The 14,823-nt window shown below is 39.2% G+C and overlaps 1 protein-coding gene across 3 annotated transcripts in view; it reads right to left on the minus strand.

Moving 5' to 3' along the window:
• Positions 1 to 14,823, minus strand: part of actr5 (actin related protein 5) — a 58,090-nt gene that overhangs the window by 33,514 nt on the left and 9,753 nt on the right. For 2 of the 3 annotated variants that reach the window (XM_069884227.1, XM_069884226.1), the window contains exons 1-2: positions 5,086 to 5,499; positions 1,355 to 1,578 (exon numbers count right to left, since the gene is read on the minus strand). In XM_069884227.1, the coding sequence (XP_069740328.1) occupies positions 1,355 to 1,578; positions 5,086 to 5,472 (611 nt within the window). In that variant the 5' untranslated portion in view covers positions 5,473 to 5,499. Of the gene's footprint in view, positions 1 to 1,354; positions 1,579 to 5,085; positions 5,500 to 14,823 lie in introns of those variants that run through there. The other variant, XM_069884228.1, reaches the window with a different exon arrangement.

Below are 14,823 nucleotides of genomic sequence, written 5' to 3' on the forward strand. Positions count from 1 at the left end.
GTGGTGGAGGCTGGTACAATTTAAGAGATATTTGAGACTCTTAAACAGGCAAATGGATAAAAGAAAAATTGAGGGTTACAAGGGTTTAGTTTTATTCTGTAGGAATATGTAGGTTGGCACAAGGGCCGAAAGGCCTGCACTGCACTGTAGTGTTCTATGTTGGGTGAAATTATCCACCATCAAATTCAAGGAGAATTTCTTTCAGACTCTTAACAAATCTATGACTGGTAAAATTATGTTGCTTTTGTTCTGTACTAACCTATTTCTCTCAGTAACACTGCATTTTGTACTGAGTTTCACTTACTGGGTACTGTACTATGGGATGTCTTGCTAAACTTCTTTCAAAGCAAACTGTACCATGGTACACTTGATAATAAATGACCCATAATGGATTTAAATCCATCAATTGGCCTTGTTTCAGCTGTTACAATCCGAAATGTTAACAAGATACTGAATTCAAGTCGCTCTCCACAAAATGTGAACATCATTGGGTGACACTTCTATGCAGTGAGAGGGGAAGTGCAATGATAAAATATTAAACCAAGATCCTTCCTTCCTCCAAATAAATGCAAAAAAAATCAAAAACACTGGAAGTGCTCAGCATATCAGACCACATATGTGGGAAGAAAAACACAATTAATATTTCAGGTTGAAGATGGGGGTCCTCCCTCACATGCTGTCTGACCTGCTCAGTATTTCCAGCATTTTCAGTAGTTACTTTAGATTTCCAGCATTCACAGACACCCTTCCCCTCATTTTAATTTAATGCAAAAGCAGAAATCCTCCCATATCCCAATGAAAACAACCCTAACCATCTTATTTATCTCCATTTTAATACACCAAAGTGCTGGAGAAACTCAGCAGGGCATGCAGCATTCTTAGGAAGCAAAGATAAATAACCATTTCAGGCACGAAATGTTGGTTATATAGCGTTGCTTCTTTTGAATGCTGTATGTCCTGCTGAGTTTCTCCAGCACTTGTGTAGTAAACTACAATCACTACTTATTGTAACTTATTGAAACATATTTAACATGTACATCTCCATGCTTATTAATTGGATATTTTTCTTTGAACATTTATTGCATTTCAAAAATAATTTGTCTTTTCATTCTTCAATTGCTGCGGGATATCACAATAAATGGTTTAGTGTTACTTTTTTTTAAATAAGCTGACATTCAACCAGCAATTGGAAAAAGAAATATAGCTGGAAGTCCAATTCCTGGCACTAGATCATAGTCTAGCAACTTTACAGTGGCACACCCAGATAGCACAAATTACAATAAAGAGTGATGCAACTTGCAAGTGGTTTTGGTGAAGTTTTTTTTTAACATATATGTGTAGATGGTTAACAAACCTGCCATTCAACACAGGCAGAATGTGAGAGCAATTATATCCGGAGGAAACGATCAATCCCGAGGAGTGTGGTTTATTGTTTCGCCAGAAGCTGTAAAGATTGTCTATTCCATATGACACTTTGGGCACATGGTAGCACTCGAAAAGCAGCTCGGACATTAACTGTCGGGAATACAGCGGATTACACGGAGCTTCTGTTAAAACCACTGGGTGTTCCACACAACTCTGTAACAGGTACAAATAGAAGCTGTTGGTACAATTTTAAGAGTTTTACAAGAGCAGCTTCTATGACTTGTATTTTGTTACCTACCAATTAGAAAACAATTATTTACACAGAGGGTTAAAAACAAATAAATGAGAACAAAGAGGTGATGTTGGCTTATCGACCTCGCCCCATACAGTTCCATGGTCAGATACATTACTACATACATTCCTACCCCATAAAGAAGATACAAACACAAATCAATTAGAGGGAAAAGTGGAAACTTTTTTATAACTGTTGAAGCAATTGAACTTAGTTCAGGTTAATTTGGCCTGAGTTCTTTAGGGAATGGCTTCTCTGACACAGTCAGAAACAATTACAGAAGGTCCCAAAGTTAGAAAATGGTTTGCAAGTTAGTGTATGGGAGAGGATCACAGAAACATCAGTGATAGGAGAGGGAGAGCAGGTGCAGGAAGCACAGCTGCATCCTGGCCATGCTGACTCGGTGAATAAGTGGGTAAATTAGCTCAGCGTCCCAGACTCCCATTGTTGCACCTCGAGGGGTCAGGAAGGGTGTAGAGGGTAGGCGCTCAGAAATGCTGTCCCTACCCAGCAGAAGATGCTTGCAGCTCTGCAGAAACCACCAAATCTATCCCGCCAGTCTCCCAAATGCTCGATCATATGTACGGGACCTTCACAAGTCTGGTGTGGAGGAGAACCATCAACTTTAAACTATTCCCACGAGTTAGTTCTTTGGCTCTGGTTTGCTATAGCTACCTTCCTCACAAATGACACTAAAACTTCCATTTACCTGGTTGTCCCTTTACTGTTAAATATTTTCTCCCATTTGGGAAGTGCCTTGACAATTTTCAAAAGATGATCTGTAACCATATGGACACAATGTCTTATTACTGGAAATACACAGCCAAGGCAGCATTTTGACCTGCTGAGTTTATCCCTGAGCAGCATCTGTTTTGGAAGATTCGTCAGGACAGAGAGAAAAAAAATCAAGAAACCAAAGGAAAAGCAATAAATTTAAAAAGTCAAATTAAACCAAATTGTCTTCAGAATAATAACAAAGGATTACAGGAACATGATCACACTTAGGAGCCAGAAGGAACATAGCTGGATGACTGTCAGGAGAGGGAAAGGGAACAAGTAGGCAGTACAAGGTACTGCTGTGTAGAGGCTTTATAAAGCACTGGTGAGACCTTACTTGGAGTATTGTGAGCAGTTTTGGGCTCCTCTGTTAAGAGAGGATGTGCTGACATTGGAGAGGGTTCAGAGGAGGTTCACAAGGATGATTCTGGGAATGAAAGGATTATCATATGGGGAGCGCTTGACAGCTCTTGCCCTGCACTCATTGGAATTTAGGAGAATGGGGTGGGTGGGAAGGGTGGGGCGGGGGGAGATCTCATTAAAACATTTCAAATGTTGAAAGGCACGGAGAAAGTAGATGTAGAAAGGTGGGAGAGTCTAGGACAAGAGAGCACAACTTCAGGATTAAAGGGCATCTGCTTAGAACAGGGATGCAAAGGAATGTCTTTAGCCAGAGGGTGGCAAATCTGTGGAATTTGTTGCCACAAGCAGTTGTGGAGGCCAAGACATGGGGTATATTTAAGACAGAGATTGATGGGTTCTTGATTAGCCAGGGCATCAAAGATTATGGGGAGAAGGCCAGGCAGTGAGACTGAGTGGGAAAATGGATCAGCTCATGATTAAATATAGAGGCAGACTCAATGGGCTGAATAGCCTATGTCTTATAGGTTGAAAAGGGAGAAGGGAGGACTCCAAGAGAGACTAAATAACACAAGTGGTGGTAGATCAGCTCTGATAGATAAGTCGTCATCATCCCCTCTTAGCCAGCACCATCAATATGCACACTTCCAGTACCTTTTGTTCTTGTCTCTTATATGCAGCACCAGGGAACTTTCAGGCTAACAGTGGACTGCAAATACAGGGGAGATTAAATTATAAGCAGAGTCTGGAACTTTTGCTTTGGAGCGTTGGACAAGGTAGGAACTTAGAGGTTTATAAAATCATGAACAACCTCAAAAAACAAAATAGGTTTTCTTCTAAATTAGAAGGCATCAATTTAAGGTGAGAAGAGAAAGATTTAAAAAGTACCTGAGGGGTTCCTTCTTAACACAGAGGGTGGTGAGCATATAGAATAAGCTGCCAGAGGAAACTGTAAAACTATGGACAATTGTAACATTAAAAAAACCATTTGGAAAGGATATGGATAGGAAAAGTTTACATTTTAAAATTTTATTTAAGTTTAGACATATAGCACAGTAACAGACCATTTCGGCCCACATGTCCGTGCTGCCCAATTTACACCCAATTAACCTGGTACATTTCGAATGGAGGAAGGAAACTGGAGACCCTGGGGAAAACAGACACAGGGAGAACATACAAATTCTTTAAAGAAAGTGCAGGATTTGAACCCTGGTCCTGATCGCTGGCATGGTAAAGGCATTGGACTAACCACTATGCAGACCGAGAGTGATAAAGGTTGAATGCAGGAAAATGGAACAAGCTTGGTCAACATTGACAACTTTTTTTCTGCACTGTTGAACTTTATGACAACCTTTACCACCTGCCCTCCCAAGCCTCCAATCCCCCAAATATCTTTTCCCCAAAACCTTCATCTCCACCCCTCCTGAATCTGCATCCTCCACAACAAACTCCCAGATTCAAGTATAATTGTTTCTTTTTTTAAAAAAAAACTGCTATCAGACTCCTGAATGGATCAAACAGTGGCAAAAGATTATTGTTTTTTATAAATACACTTAATCTATTCCCTGCAATACATTTTTGTACTTTTCTCCATACACTGCACTATTTAGACTCCTGTTAAACTACTCCTTACACCAGTTTATTTCTTTCTCCATTTATCTGTTATTCATATTTGTAGGGCAGCACGGTTAGCACGACATTATTACAGTGCCTGCAACCTTGGTTTGAATCCGGTGCTGTCAGTGAGGAGTTTGTACGTTCTCCCCTTGTGTGTGTGGGTTTCCTCTGGGTGCTCAGGTTTCCCGCACCCTTCAGAAAGGTGTGAGGGGTTGGTGGCTAATTAGGTTTTTTGAGGGTGGGCACGAATCCATTGACCAGAAGGGCCTGTTACCATACTGCACTACCTGGTGTATGAATCAGATGGCCTAGAGAGCAAAGGAAATCTTACTAGATTCCAATGTACGTGACAAAAACAATTCATTCAACCTTCACCCCACTGCTCTTCTTCCCCTCTACCCCATCTCACCTACCTTCCTTCTCCTCCACACCCCCATGAACAACCCTCCCCTACCTCCATGACCAAACAACAACCCCCCCTCCTCCTCCTCCACCCGCCCCTTCCACATCTCCTACCACAATCCCTCCCGACATCCTGTCCCCAGCCACCCCTCACCTCCCATTACCCCTACCACCCCGAACCCCACCTCCCGAACAACTCCTCCATGCTTCCCCCTCCACCTCCCGGCCCTTTCCACCTCCGACCGCCCCAACCTACGAGCCGGAACCCCCACCTCGGAGGCGATGCCCAGGTGCTGGAAGATGTGGTCAAAGACCTGCTCCTGGATGTCGAAGTTCACCACCACGTTGCGATCGAACTGGGTCTTGAGCAGCCAGCGGACCACCTCCACGTTCCGGATGTCGTTGCCGACCTGCGTGTGGCTGCGGGCGGCTCCGCGGCTCCTGGCCGACACGTTCTTAAACTGGAACCGCGGCACTTGGTCCACGGCCCAGCCCGCCCGGCACTGGAAAGACCCGTTGTCCACCACCACCGGCACCTGGCCCGCGCTCACCTCCCGCACCTCGAACACCGGGTCCGCCACCGCCTTCGTGTCCCGAAAATAGAACACATTCGGCGGCAGTGGGGTCTCGGCGCCCTCCCGGCCCGTGGCCGCCGCCATGTTGGTCCTTCAAAATAAAGAGCCCCTGGATCCCCGCCACCTGACGGAAGGGACCGGGCTTTTCCGTTCCTAGGGGTGGGGTAGACATTCAAGCGGCAATTATTACATCGCCCATTGCACAGGATTGATAAGTAAATCAATTACAGCATTTCTTTATGAATATGTGTGTGCATGTAAATATATATATGTGTGTGTGCGGGCTGATATCGCCTCAAACCGTGCATCTTGGCGCCTCACAGTTCGGCGGGCAGCAACCTCTTTTGAAGAAGACCGCAGAACCCACCTCACTGACAAAAGACAAAGGAGGAAAAACCCAACACCCAACCCACCAATTTTCCCCTGCAGCCGCTGCAACCGTGTCTGCCTGTCCCGCATCAGACTTGTCAGCCACAAACGAGCCTGCAGCTGACGTGGACATTACCCCTCCATAAATCTTCGTCCGTGAAGCCAAGCCAAAGAAATATGTATATACTGTATCTCTCTCTCTCTCTCTCTCTCTCCCTCCCCCCTTCCTCTCTTCCAGAAGGATCCCTAGCGCTGCCAGGGAAATAAATCACTCAGTTGTTGAATACATGGTTGAAACAAAATACCCAAAAAACTTCATGGTAATTCTGCATAAATATATTTTTTCAAACACAACACTATATTCTTTGTAATAGAGAAACACAGTTCAAACAAAGTTGACTTCTGGCTTCATAATAAACAATGTTCTTAGTTTTTCCAGCTGGAACATTTACATCAAGACTGTTCGGGCCTCCAACATGTGAACCACCAACATAGAGATGCCCATGGGAAAGGCAGGGCTACCTTCAGCATCTGACGTTGGGACTTGTTCACGGACATGGCGAAGCTCAGGCGTATGGAAAATTGAAGTCTCTTGAACTCAAACAGCATATCAGTGGAAATGATGGGAATTCAAGGAATGAGTGCATCTTCTCCCTTGCCACATCCAGAAAGTATTCCCGCCTCAATAACATGAGGTTCTTAACAGCCAGTCTTGTTTCATTATACAGGCGTGGTGGATCCAAGTTACGAAGGAGCATGATCGGTGCTCCGACTTTTAGACTGATTTTGAACTTCAAATGACAATAAAGGTTAAATTCAATGTTGTCAAGACATTCAGCATCAAATGTTGACAATCAAGCGGCAATTATTACATCGCCCATTGCACAGGATTTATAAAGGAAATCAATTACAGCATTTCTTTATGAATGATGTGCAATGGGCGATCTAATAATATGTGTATTATTAGATGTGTATGTAAATATATATGTGCGTGTGTGGACATTTCTACAGTGCTCCATATTAACTTGCATGGAGAAGAGTCAAGCAGACGGGTTTAATGTATCTTAGATTCTGAACTTTAAATGAATGGGAGGGGAGGTAGGGAGGGTGGGATGGGAAGAGGGGGTGGGGGGGAGAAAACGACACTGTATATATTTGGAAAGTAAAATGTATGTATCTTGATCAATGTGGTTTATAGTGTGAAAAATAAAAAATTTTAAAAAAGAGAAGAGCCAAACAAACAGACGTACATGCACAAATATATATTAGATACACATAAACTGACATTTTTTTAAATTTAAATTTAGACACACAGCACAGTAATAGGCTGTTTTGGCCCACAAGCCCATGCTGCCCAATTATTCCCAATTAACCTACACCCCAGTACGTTTTGAATGGGGGGAGGAAACAGAGTCCTCGGGGAAAACCCACACAGACATGGAGAACATACAAACTCCTTACAGAGGGCACTGGATTTGAACCCCAATCCCAATCTTTGGCTCTGTAACAGCATTGCGCTAACCAATATGAAAACCGTGCCACCCTGTAGATAGATATGCATATGTGTTTGTGTGTGTGTGTCCCTATTTCTCTCTACCCACACACATATGCTCCTTGGAGTTCACTTAACTAGTGACCTATCGTGGAAACACAATATCTCCTCACTTGTCAAGAAGGCACAACTGGCTGGGGAGTCATGTGATGGAGTAGTGGCCGGTCGGGGAACTCCAGCCCTCTCCAGAAAAGTAAAAAAAAGACAGTGAAAAAACAAAGGCACAAACACAAAAACCAAAATAAAGTGAAAGTAAAGGTGTGGAAAAAATGGCAGTGAAAAAAGAAAAGCCAAAAGCAACGGGAAGAAGAGAAGAAGAAAGGACGTCGGAAGAAGAAGGTGAAGGCCTTACCTGTCCGAGGAGGCCCGCCGCGGAGAGAGAAGCCCACTCCCTAAGGTCAGTTGAAGCCCCGAACTCGGGACTACAAAAATGGCTCACGGAGCCAAACAAAAGTGCGCAACCGCGCATCCGCGAGGAGTCGCGCATGCGCGATGCGCAAGACAAAAATAACACTGATGGGAGGGGGGACCAGCTGAGGAGTCGATCTCCACAGCTGAAATTGACAACCGCAACAAAGCAGCAAGAGGAAAACACAGAAAATGACGAGAACAAGAAAGAAGAGAGTAAAAAGAAATCAAAGAAACAACAGATGACCAACCCAAAGGAAGAAGACCAGCATCAAGACACTTCTAGTAAAAATAAGAAGACCAAAAATACCCAACAAAATAAAACAAACAAACCAACAAGAAAACCAGAAGAGACAGATGTAAAAGACACAGATCCTGGAGTGGACTCAGAAGAAGAAGAGGAAAAACACAGAGAAATGGAAGATGAAGGGAAGGGCAAGTACATGGATATATATTTTTTTTAAAGAATATATGGAATCAGTAAAAGAATGGCAATCACAAGAATTCAGTGAAATAAAAAGAGTAAAAAGTACAGAAGAAAAAATGAATAGATTAGAGATGATCATGTCAGATATAAGAAAAAGAATAGACAAGGTGGAAGAATGAGAAACGGCCGTAGAAATGGAAGTAGATGACTTAAAAAAGAAATTAGAAGAATCTGATTAAAAAGTTAAAGAGACACAAGAGCTGTTAGCTTAGAAGATAGATATAATGGAAAATTATAATAGAATAAACAATATAAAGATAGTGGACCTTAAGGAAGATGAAGAAGGCAAGAATATGAGAGAATTTATAAAAGAATGGATCCCCAGGGTCCCAGGAAGACCCGAATTACAGGAAGAAATGGAAATATAAATGGCACACAGAACATTAGCCCCTAAACCACAACCACAACAAAAACCAAGATCCATTCTAGTAAAATTCTTAAGATATACAACAAGAGAAAATATATTGGAGAAAGCAATGAGGAAAATAAGAGAAGACAAAAAACCACTGGAATACAAAGGTCAAAAAAAATTTTTCTATCCCGATATAAGTTTTGAACTCCTGAAGAAGAGGAAGGAGTTTAATACAGCAAAAACGATCCTATGGAAAAAAGGATATAAATCTATACTAAAATATCCAGTGGTACTTAAAATAGTTATTCCAGGGCAGCAAAACAGACTATTCTTGGATCCGGAGGAAGCAAGAAAATTTGCAGAACAACTACAAAACAGACAGAGAGTGGAAGATATGTAACGAGAACAAAAATGATCACAAACTATATGTATGTGTGTATGTATATATATAAAAAAAATAGAATATAGGTAAGAACTAAGAAGGGAAAGAAAGGGAAGAAAAGAACTATGGGGGGAATTAAGAGAGTGACCTTTGTTATATATGAAGATTAAAATCTTTTCTGGGGGGGGCTGGGTGGGGAAGAGTTACGGTCACTGCGAAATCAGTTGACGCTTGCGAGTGAATTCGCAAATCCAAATGTAGAGGGGAGATGTGGTTGCCCAACAAGGGACAAAGGGCAACTCAGGAAGGGGAGGGGATACTGGAGTTAAAGGAATTTTAGATAGGAGAATAAGGGAAATGTTTTATGTTTTAGAAATGTTTTCTTATAAAGTGTTCAAAAAAAGAAAGCAGAAATGGCTAAGAAGGAAAGGTGATGATGAGGAAACGGAAAGGAAAGATAAACAAAGTATGAAATGGCTATGTTGAACTATATGACTTTAAATATTAATGGAATACATAACCAAATCAAAAGGAAGAAACTGTTAAATGTACTGAAAAAAGAAAAAATTGATATAGCATTCGTACAAGAAACACACTTAACTGAAGTGTAACACAAGAAATTAAAGAGAGATTGGATAGGACATGTAACAGCAGCGTCATATAATTCAAAAGCTAGAGGAGTCGCTATATTAATCAGTAAAAATGTACCAATCAAAATAGAAGAGGAAATAATAGATCCAGCAGGGAGATATGTAATGATAAAATGTCAGATATATTCAGAGTTTTGGAATTTACTCAATGTATATTCACCTAACGAAGATGATCAAAAATTTATGCAAGATATTTTTTTGAAGATAGCAGACACGCAAAGGAACATACTAATAGGAGAGGATTTCAACCTTAATTTGGATTCAAACATGGATAAAACTGGGAAAAAAATTAACAGAAAGCACAAAGTAATCAAATTTATAATTAAATCGATGCAAAAAATGCAACTTTTGGATATATGGAGGAAACAACACCCAAAGGAAAAGGAATATTCATATTATTCGGGCAGACATAAAACATACTCAAGAATAGACTTATTCCAGTTATCAGTTCACATGCAATACAGATTTAGGAAAACAGAATATAAAGCTAGACTATTATCGGACCACACACCCCTGTTATTGACAATAGAGTTAGAGGACATCCCACCAAGAATGTATAGATGGAGATTAAACTCCATGCTACTTAAAAGGCAGGATTTTAGAGAATTCATTGAATGACAAATTAAAATGTACTTTGAAATAAATACAGAATCAGTGAAAGATAAGTTTATATTATGGGACATAATGAAAGCGTTCATCAGAGGGCAAATAATAAGTTATGTAACTAAGATGAAGAAGGACTACAATCAGGAAACAGAGCAGTTGGAAAGGGAAATAGCAAATATAGAAAAAAGAATTAGCAATGAAGGAAGACACAACTAAAAGAAGAGAATTGGCAGATAAAAAAATAAAATATGAAACACTACAAACATATAAGGTGGAGAAGAACATAATGAAGACAAAACAGAAATATTATGAACTAGGAGAAAAAATGCACAAAATTTTAGCGTGGCAGCTTAAGACAGAACAAACTAAGAGAATGGTATTGGCATTAAGGAAAAAAGACAAGCAAATCACATATAACCCAGTGGAGATTAATGAAAACTTCAGAGAATTCTATGAACAATTATATCAAACTGAAAACGAAGGGAAAGTAGACAAAATAAATGAATTTTTAACTAAAATTGAACTACCGAAATTACAAACAGAGGAACAAAATAAATTAACAGAAACATTTGAAATAGAAGAAATACAAGAGATATTAAAAAAAACTACCGAATAATAAAAAACCAGGAGAGGATGGATTCCCAATAGAATTCTATAAAACATTTAAAGATTTATTAATTCCTCCCCTTCTGGAAGTAATCAACCAGATTGATAAAACACAAAACATACCAGATTCATGCAAAACAGCAATAATTACAGTAATACCAAAGACAGGGAAAGATCCACTAGCACCAGCATCATATAGACCAATATCTCTACTTAACACAGATTATAAGATCATAGCTAAACTATTAGCAAACAGATTAGCTGACTATGTACCAAAAATATTAAATCTAGACCAAACTGGATTTATTAAAACAAGACGAACAACAGGCAATATCTGTAAATTTATTAACTTAATTCATGCAGTAGAAGGAAATAAAACTCCAACAGTAGCGGTTGCTTTAGATGCAGAGAAGGCCTTTGACAGAGTAGAATGGAATTATTTATTCAAAGTATTACAAAAATTCAGCTTACCAGAGAAATATATTAATTGGATTAAAGCATTATATAAGGGGCCATTGGCGAAAGTGACAGTAAATGGATATATATCAAAACAATTTAACTTAAGCAGATCAACAAGGCAGGGATGCCCACTATCTCCCTTATTGTTCGCATTAGCCATAGAACCACTAGCAGAACTGATAAGAACAGAAAATAAAATAAAAGGGATAAAAATAAAAGACAAGGAATATAAAATCATTTTATTTGCAGATGATGTTATAGTATACTTAGCAGAACCAGAAATATCAATAAACGAATTACATAGGAAATTGAAGGAATATAGAGAAGTATCAGGGTACAAGATAACGCAAATAAAAGTGAAGCAATGCCAATTAATAATGCGGATTTCTCAAAATTTAAGAAAAAGTCACCATTCAGATGGCAAATGCAAGGAATGCGATACCTAGGTATACAAATAAATAAAAACCTCGGCCATCTATATAAACTCAATTATTATCCACTAATGAAAAAATTACAAGACGACTTAGAGCATTGGAAAGACTTACCACTAACACTGATAGGAAGGATAAACTGTATTAAAATGAACATTTTCCCAAGGATACAATACCTATTTCAGGCATTACCAATACGCTTAACAGAGAAATTCTTCAAGGAGTTGAAGAAAACAATAAGGAATTTTTTATGGAAAGGGGGAAACCGAGGATAGCACTAGATAAATTAACAGAATGGTATAAACAAGGAGGCTTACAACTACTAAACTTTAAAAATTATTATAAAGCCGCACAATTAAGATACTTATCAGATTTTTATCAAACAAGGGAAAAGCCAGATTGGACTAGATTAGAACTAGATAAAATAGGGGAGAAGATACCTGAACATATATTATATAAATGGGATGAAAAATTGGTACAACGTAGGAATTCTCCAGTATTGCATCATCTGCTCAACATTTGGAAGAAGATTCATGTAGAAAGGAATAAAACAAATTACCAACTACCAAAACTAATACTGACGCAAAATCAGCTAATCCCTTTTACAATAGATAACCTTTCCTTTAGAGAATGGGAAAAAAAAGGGATCAAAAGAATAGAAAATTGTTTTTCGGGAAATAAATTATTATCCTTTGAACAAATGAAGGATAAATATAATATAACTCACGATACAGTGTTGGCATACTACCAACTGAAATCCTACTTGAAGGACAAATTGGGAAGCAGTCTGAGGTTACCAGAGGGAAGTCATTTTGAATATGTGATTACAGACACAATGATAATCAAAAGATTTGTAACAAATATGTATATTAAACTACAAGAAAAGGAGAATGAGGAAACAAATGGTAAAACTAAACAAAAATGGGAACAAGATCTAAACATAAAGATAAAGAATGAAACATGGGACAAGTTATGCTCAGGAACTATGAGAAATACAATAAACACGAGGTTACGTATGATACAATATAACTGGATACACAGGCTATACATTACACCTCAAAAGTTAAATAAATGGGACCCAACAGTATCAGACAGATATTTTCGCTGTAAAAAGGAAACGGGAACAACAATTCATGCAATATGGACATGTGAGAAAGTGAAAAAATTTTGGGAAGATCGAAACCAGATATTAAATAAAATCACAAAAAGCAATATACCAAAAATCCAGAGATTTTCCTCCTAAGTAACATAAAAAACAAAGAATTTGGACTCGATTTGGATGGTGCACAAAATAGATTTGTTATGATAGCCCTAGCTGTAGCAAAAAAATGTATTATGTCAGCCTGGAAATTAGAAGATAACTTGAGAATACAACAATGGTATATAGAAATGAATAAATGTATTCCATTAAAAAAAAAACCTATAATTTAAGAAATAACATTACAATATTTGAACAAATATGGGAGCCATACATGAAACACAATAGAGAAATCCTACCGGGGACATCTACCACCTAAAATGACAGAAGGAGAAGAGAATGAAAAGAACTGACTCAGTGGAATTTCTTGTTTATTTTTATTGAATGACAACATTGTTTGACGGGTTTAATGTATCTTATATTCTGAACTTTAAATAAATGGGAGGGGAGGTAGGGAGGGTGGGATGGGAAGGGGGGGGAGAAAACGACACTGTATATATTTAAGAAGGAAAATGTATGTATCTTGATCAATATGGTTTATAGTGTGAAAAATAAAAAAATTTTAAAACTGCAATCAAACAGACTGCGGCACCGGTCCCTATCTTCTGAGTCCATTCATCTGTTGCTTTCCAAAGCAATAATCCATTACTCCACAGCATGTCCAATTAACACCTTTTTGTGATGTCTCTATGGGCATCCTTCAAAGTTTTCGCAAAAGCACTCGGAGCCTGGACTGTCTGGCTTGAGCAGAGCTACAGCATTTTAAATGAGATATGCTTTGAAGTGTTTGTATCTGTGTGTGACCTAACTAAAAATTCCACAATCAATCTTCCAAAAACATATAAAGTACAATATAAAATATAACATAATCTGTCACAGTACCGTTTCTAAATACCCTGTCCCCATTTCTACCTTCAATGTTCCACATGCATTAAATTCATCAAATGTCCTTACCTCATATAATTCTATCTACTATACAACCTTCAGAGAACTCCAATTCTTCCCCCCCCCCCCCCCCAATCTATTATAAAACTGAAAGAGAAAATTCTGGAAGCACTCATCAGTTTTGGCAGTACCTGTGTAAAAATTATGGTTTGTTGTACTTAAATATGGGTTAACTTGTCTGGATAGCACATAAAACAACACTCTTTACTCTTTCTCTGTGCAGATGGCACAAGTAAACAATTCACAATTCACGTCAAAAGCATTTCATCACAATTGAAAAGACTTTTCTAGTTCTGATGAAGAGCGGAAAGGTTAGCGACCGTAGTAATTAGCGCAAAGCTGTTACAGCACCAGCGATCGGGACCGGAGTTCGAATCCATCTATGTCTGCAAGGAGTTTGTACATTCTCTCTGTGTCTGCATAGATTTCCTCTGGGTGCTCCAATTTCCTCCCACCATTTGAAACATACCAGAGTGTAGGTCAATTGGGTGTGATTGTGCAGCAGGGGCTCATGGGCCAGAAGGGCCTGTTACTGTGCTGAATGTCTAAATTAAAATAAATTAAATTATGACTTGCAGCATGAATTCTGTTCCTCTCTCTACTGTTGCTACCTGGCCTGCTGAGTATATAGAGCATTTTCAGTGCAGGGATTGACCAGGGACATGCATAAAAAAGCAATAGCATGCTACATATTTGCACTTCTCATTCCTCCCTTGAGATATTTCTGTTTCTGTGCCATAGGTCTCGGTGTGAAAGGACACAGAGAACCGGTTAACAGTGGTCCGGTATGAAAATGGCTTCTTTAACCAGTTCACTGAACGGCCAATCTACTGGTTAGCCAGCGTGAAAAGGGCTTATGAACTCTAATTAAGAAATCAGTCACTAACCCTTCAAATGTACTCCACTAAGATCATGGACAATCTAATTGTAACCTCACCCACTTACCCAAAAAAGCTCCAATTTCATGGCTACCACTTCTTTTTTTTTCCC

This window comes from Narcine bancroftii, chromosome 6, assembly GCF_036971445.1.
Source record: "Narcine bancroftii isolate sNarBan1 chromosome 6, sNarBan1.hap1, whole genome shotgun sequence".
Taxonomy (NCBI): domain Eukaryota; kingdom Metazoa; phylum Chordata; class Chondrichthyes; order Torpediniformes; family Narcinidae; genus Narcine; species Narcine bancroftii.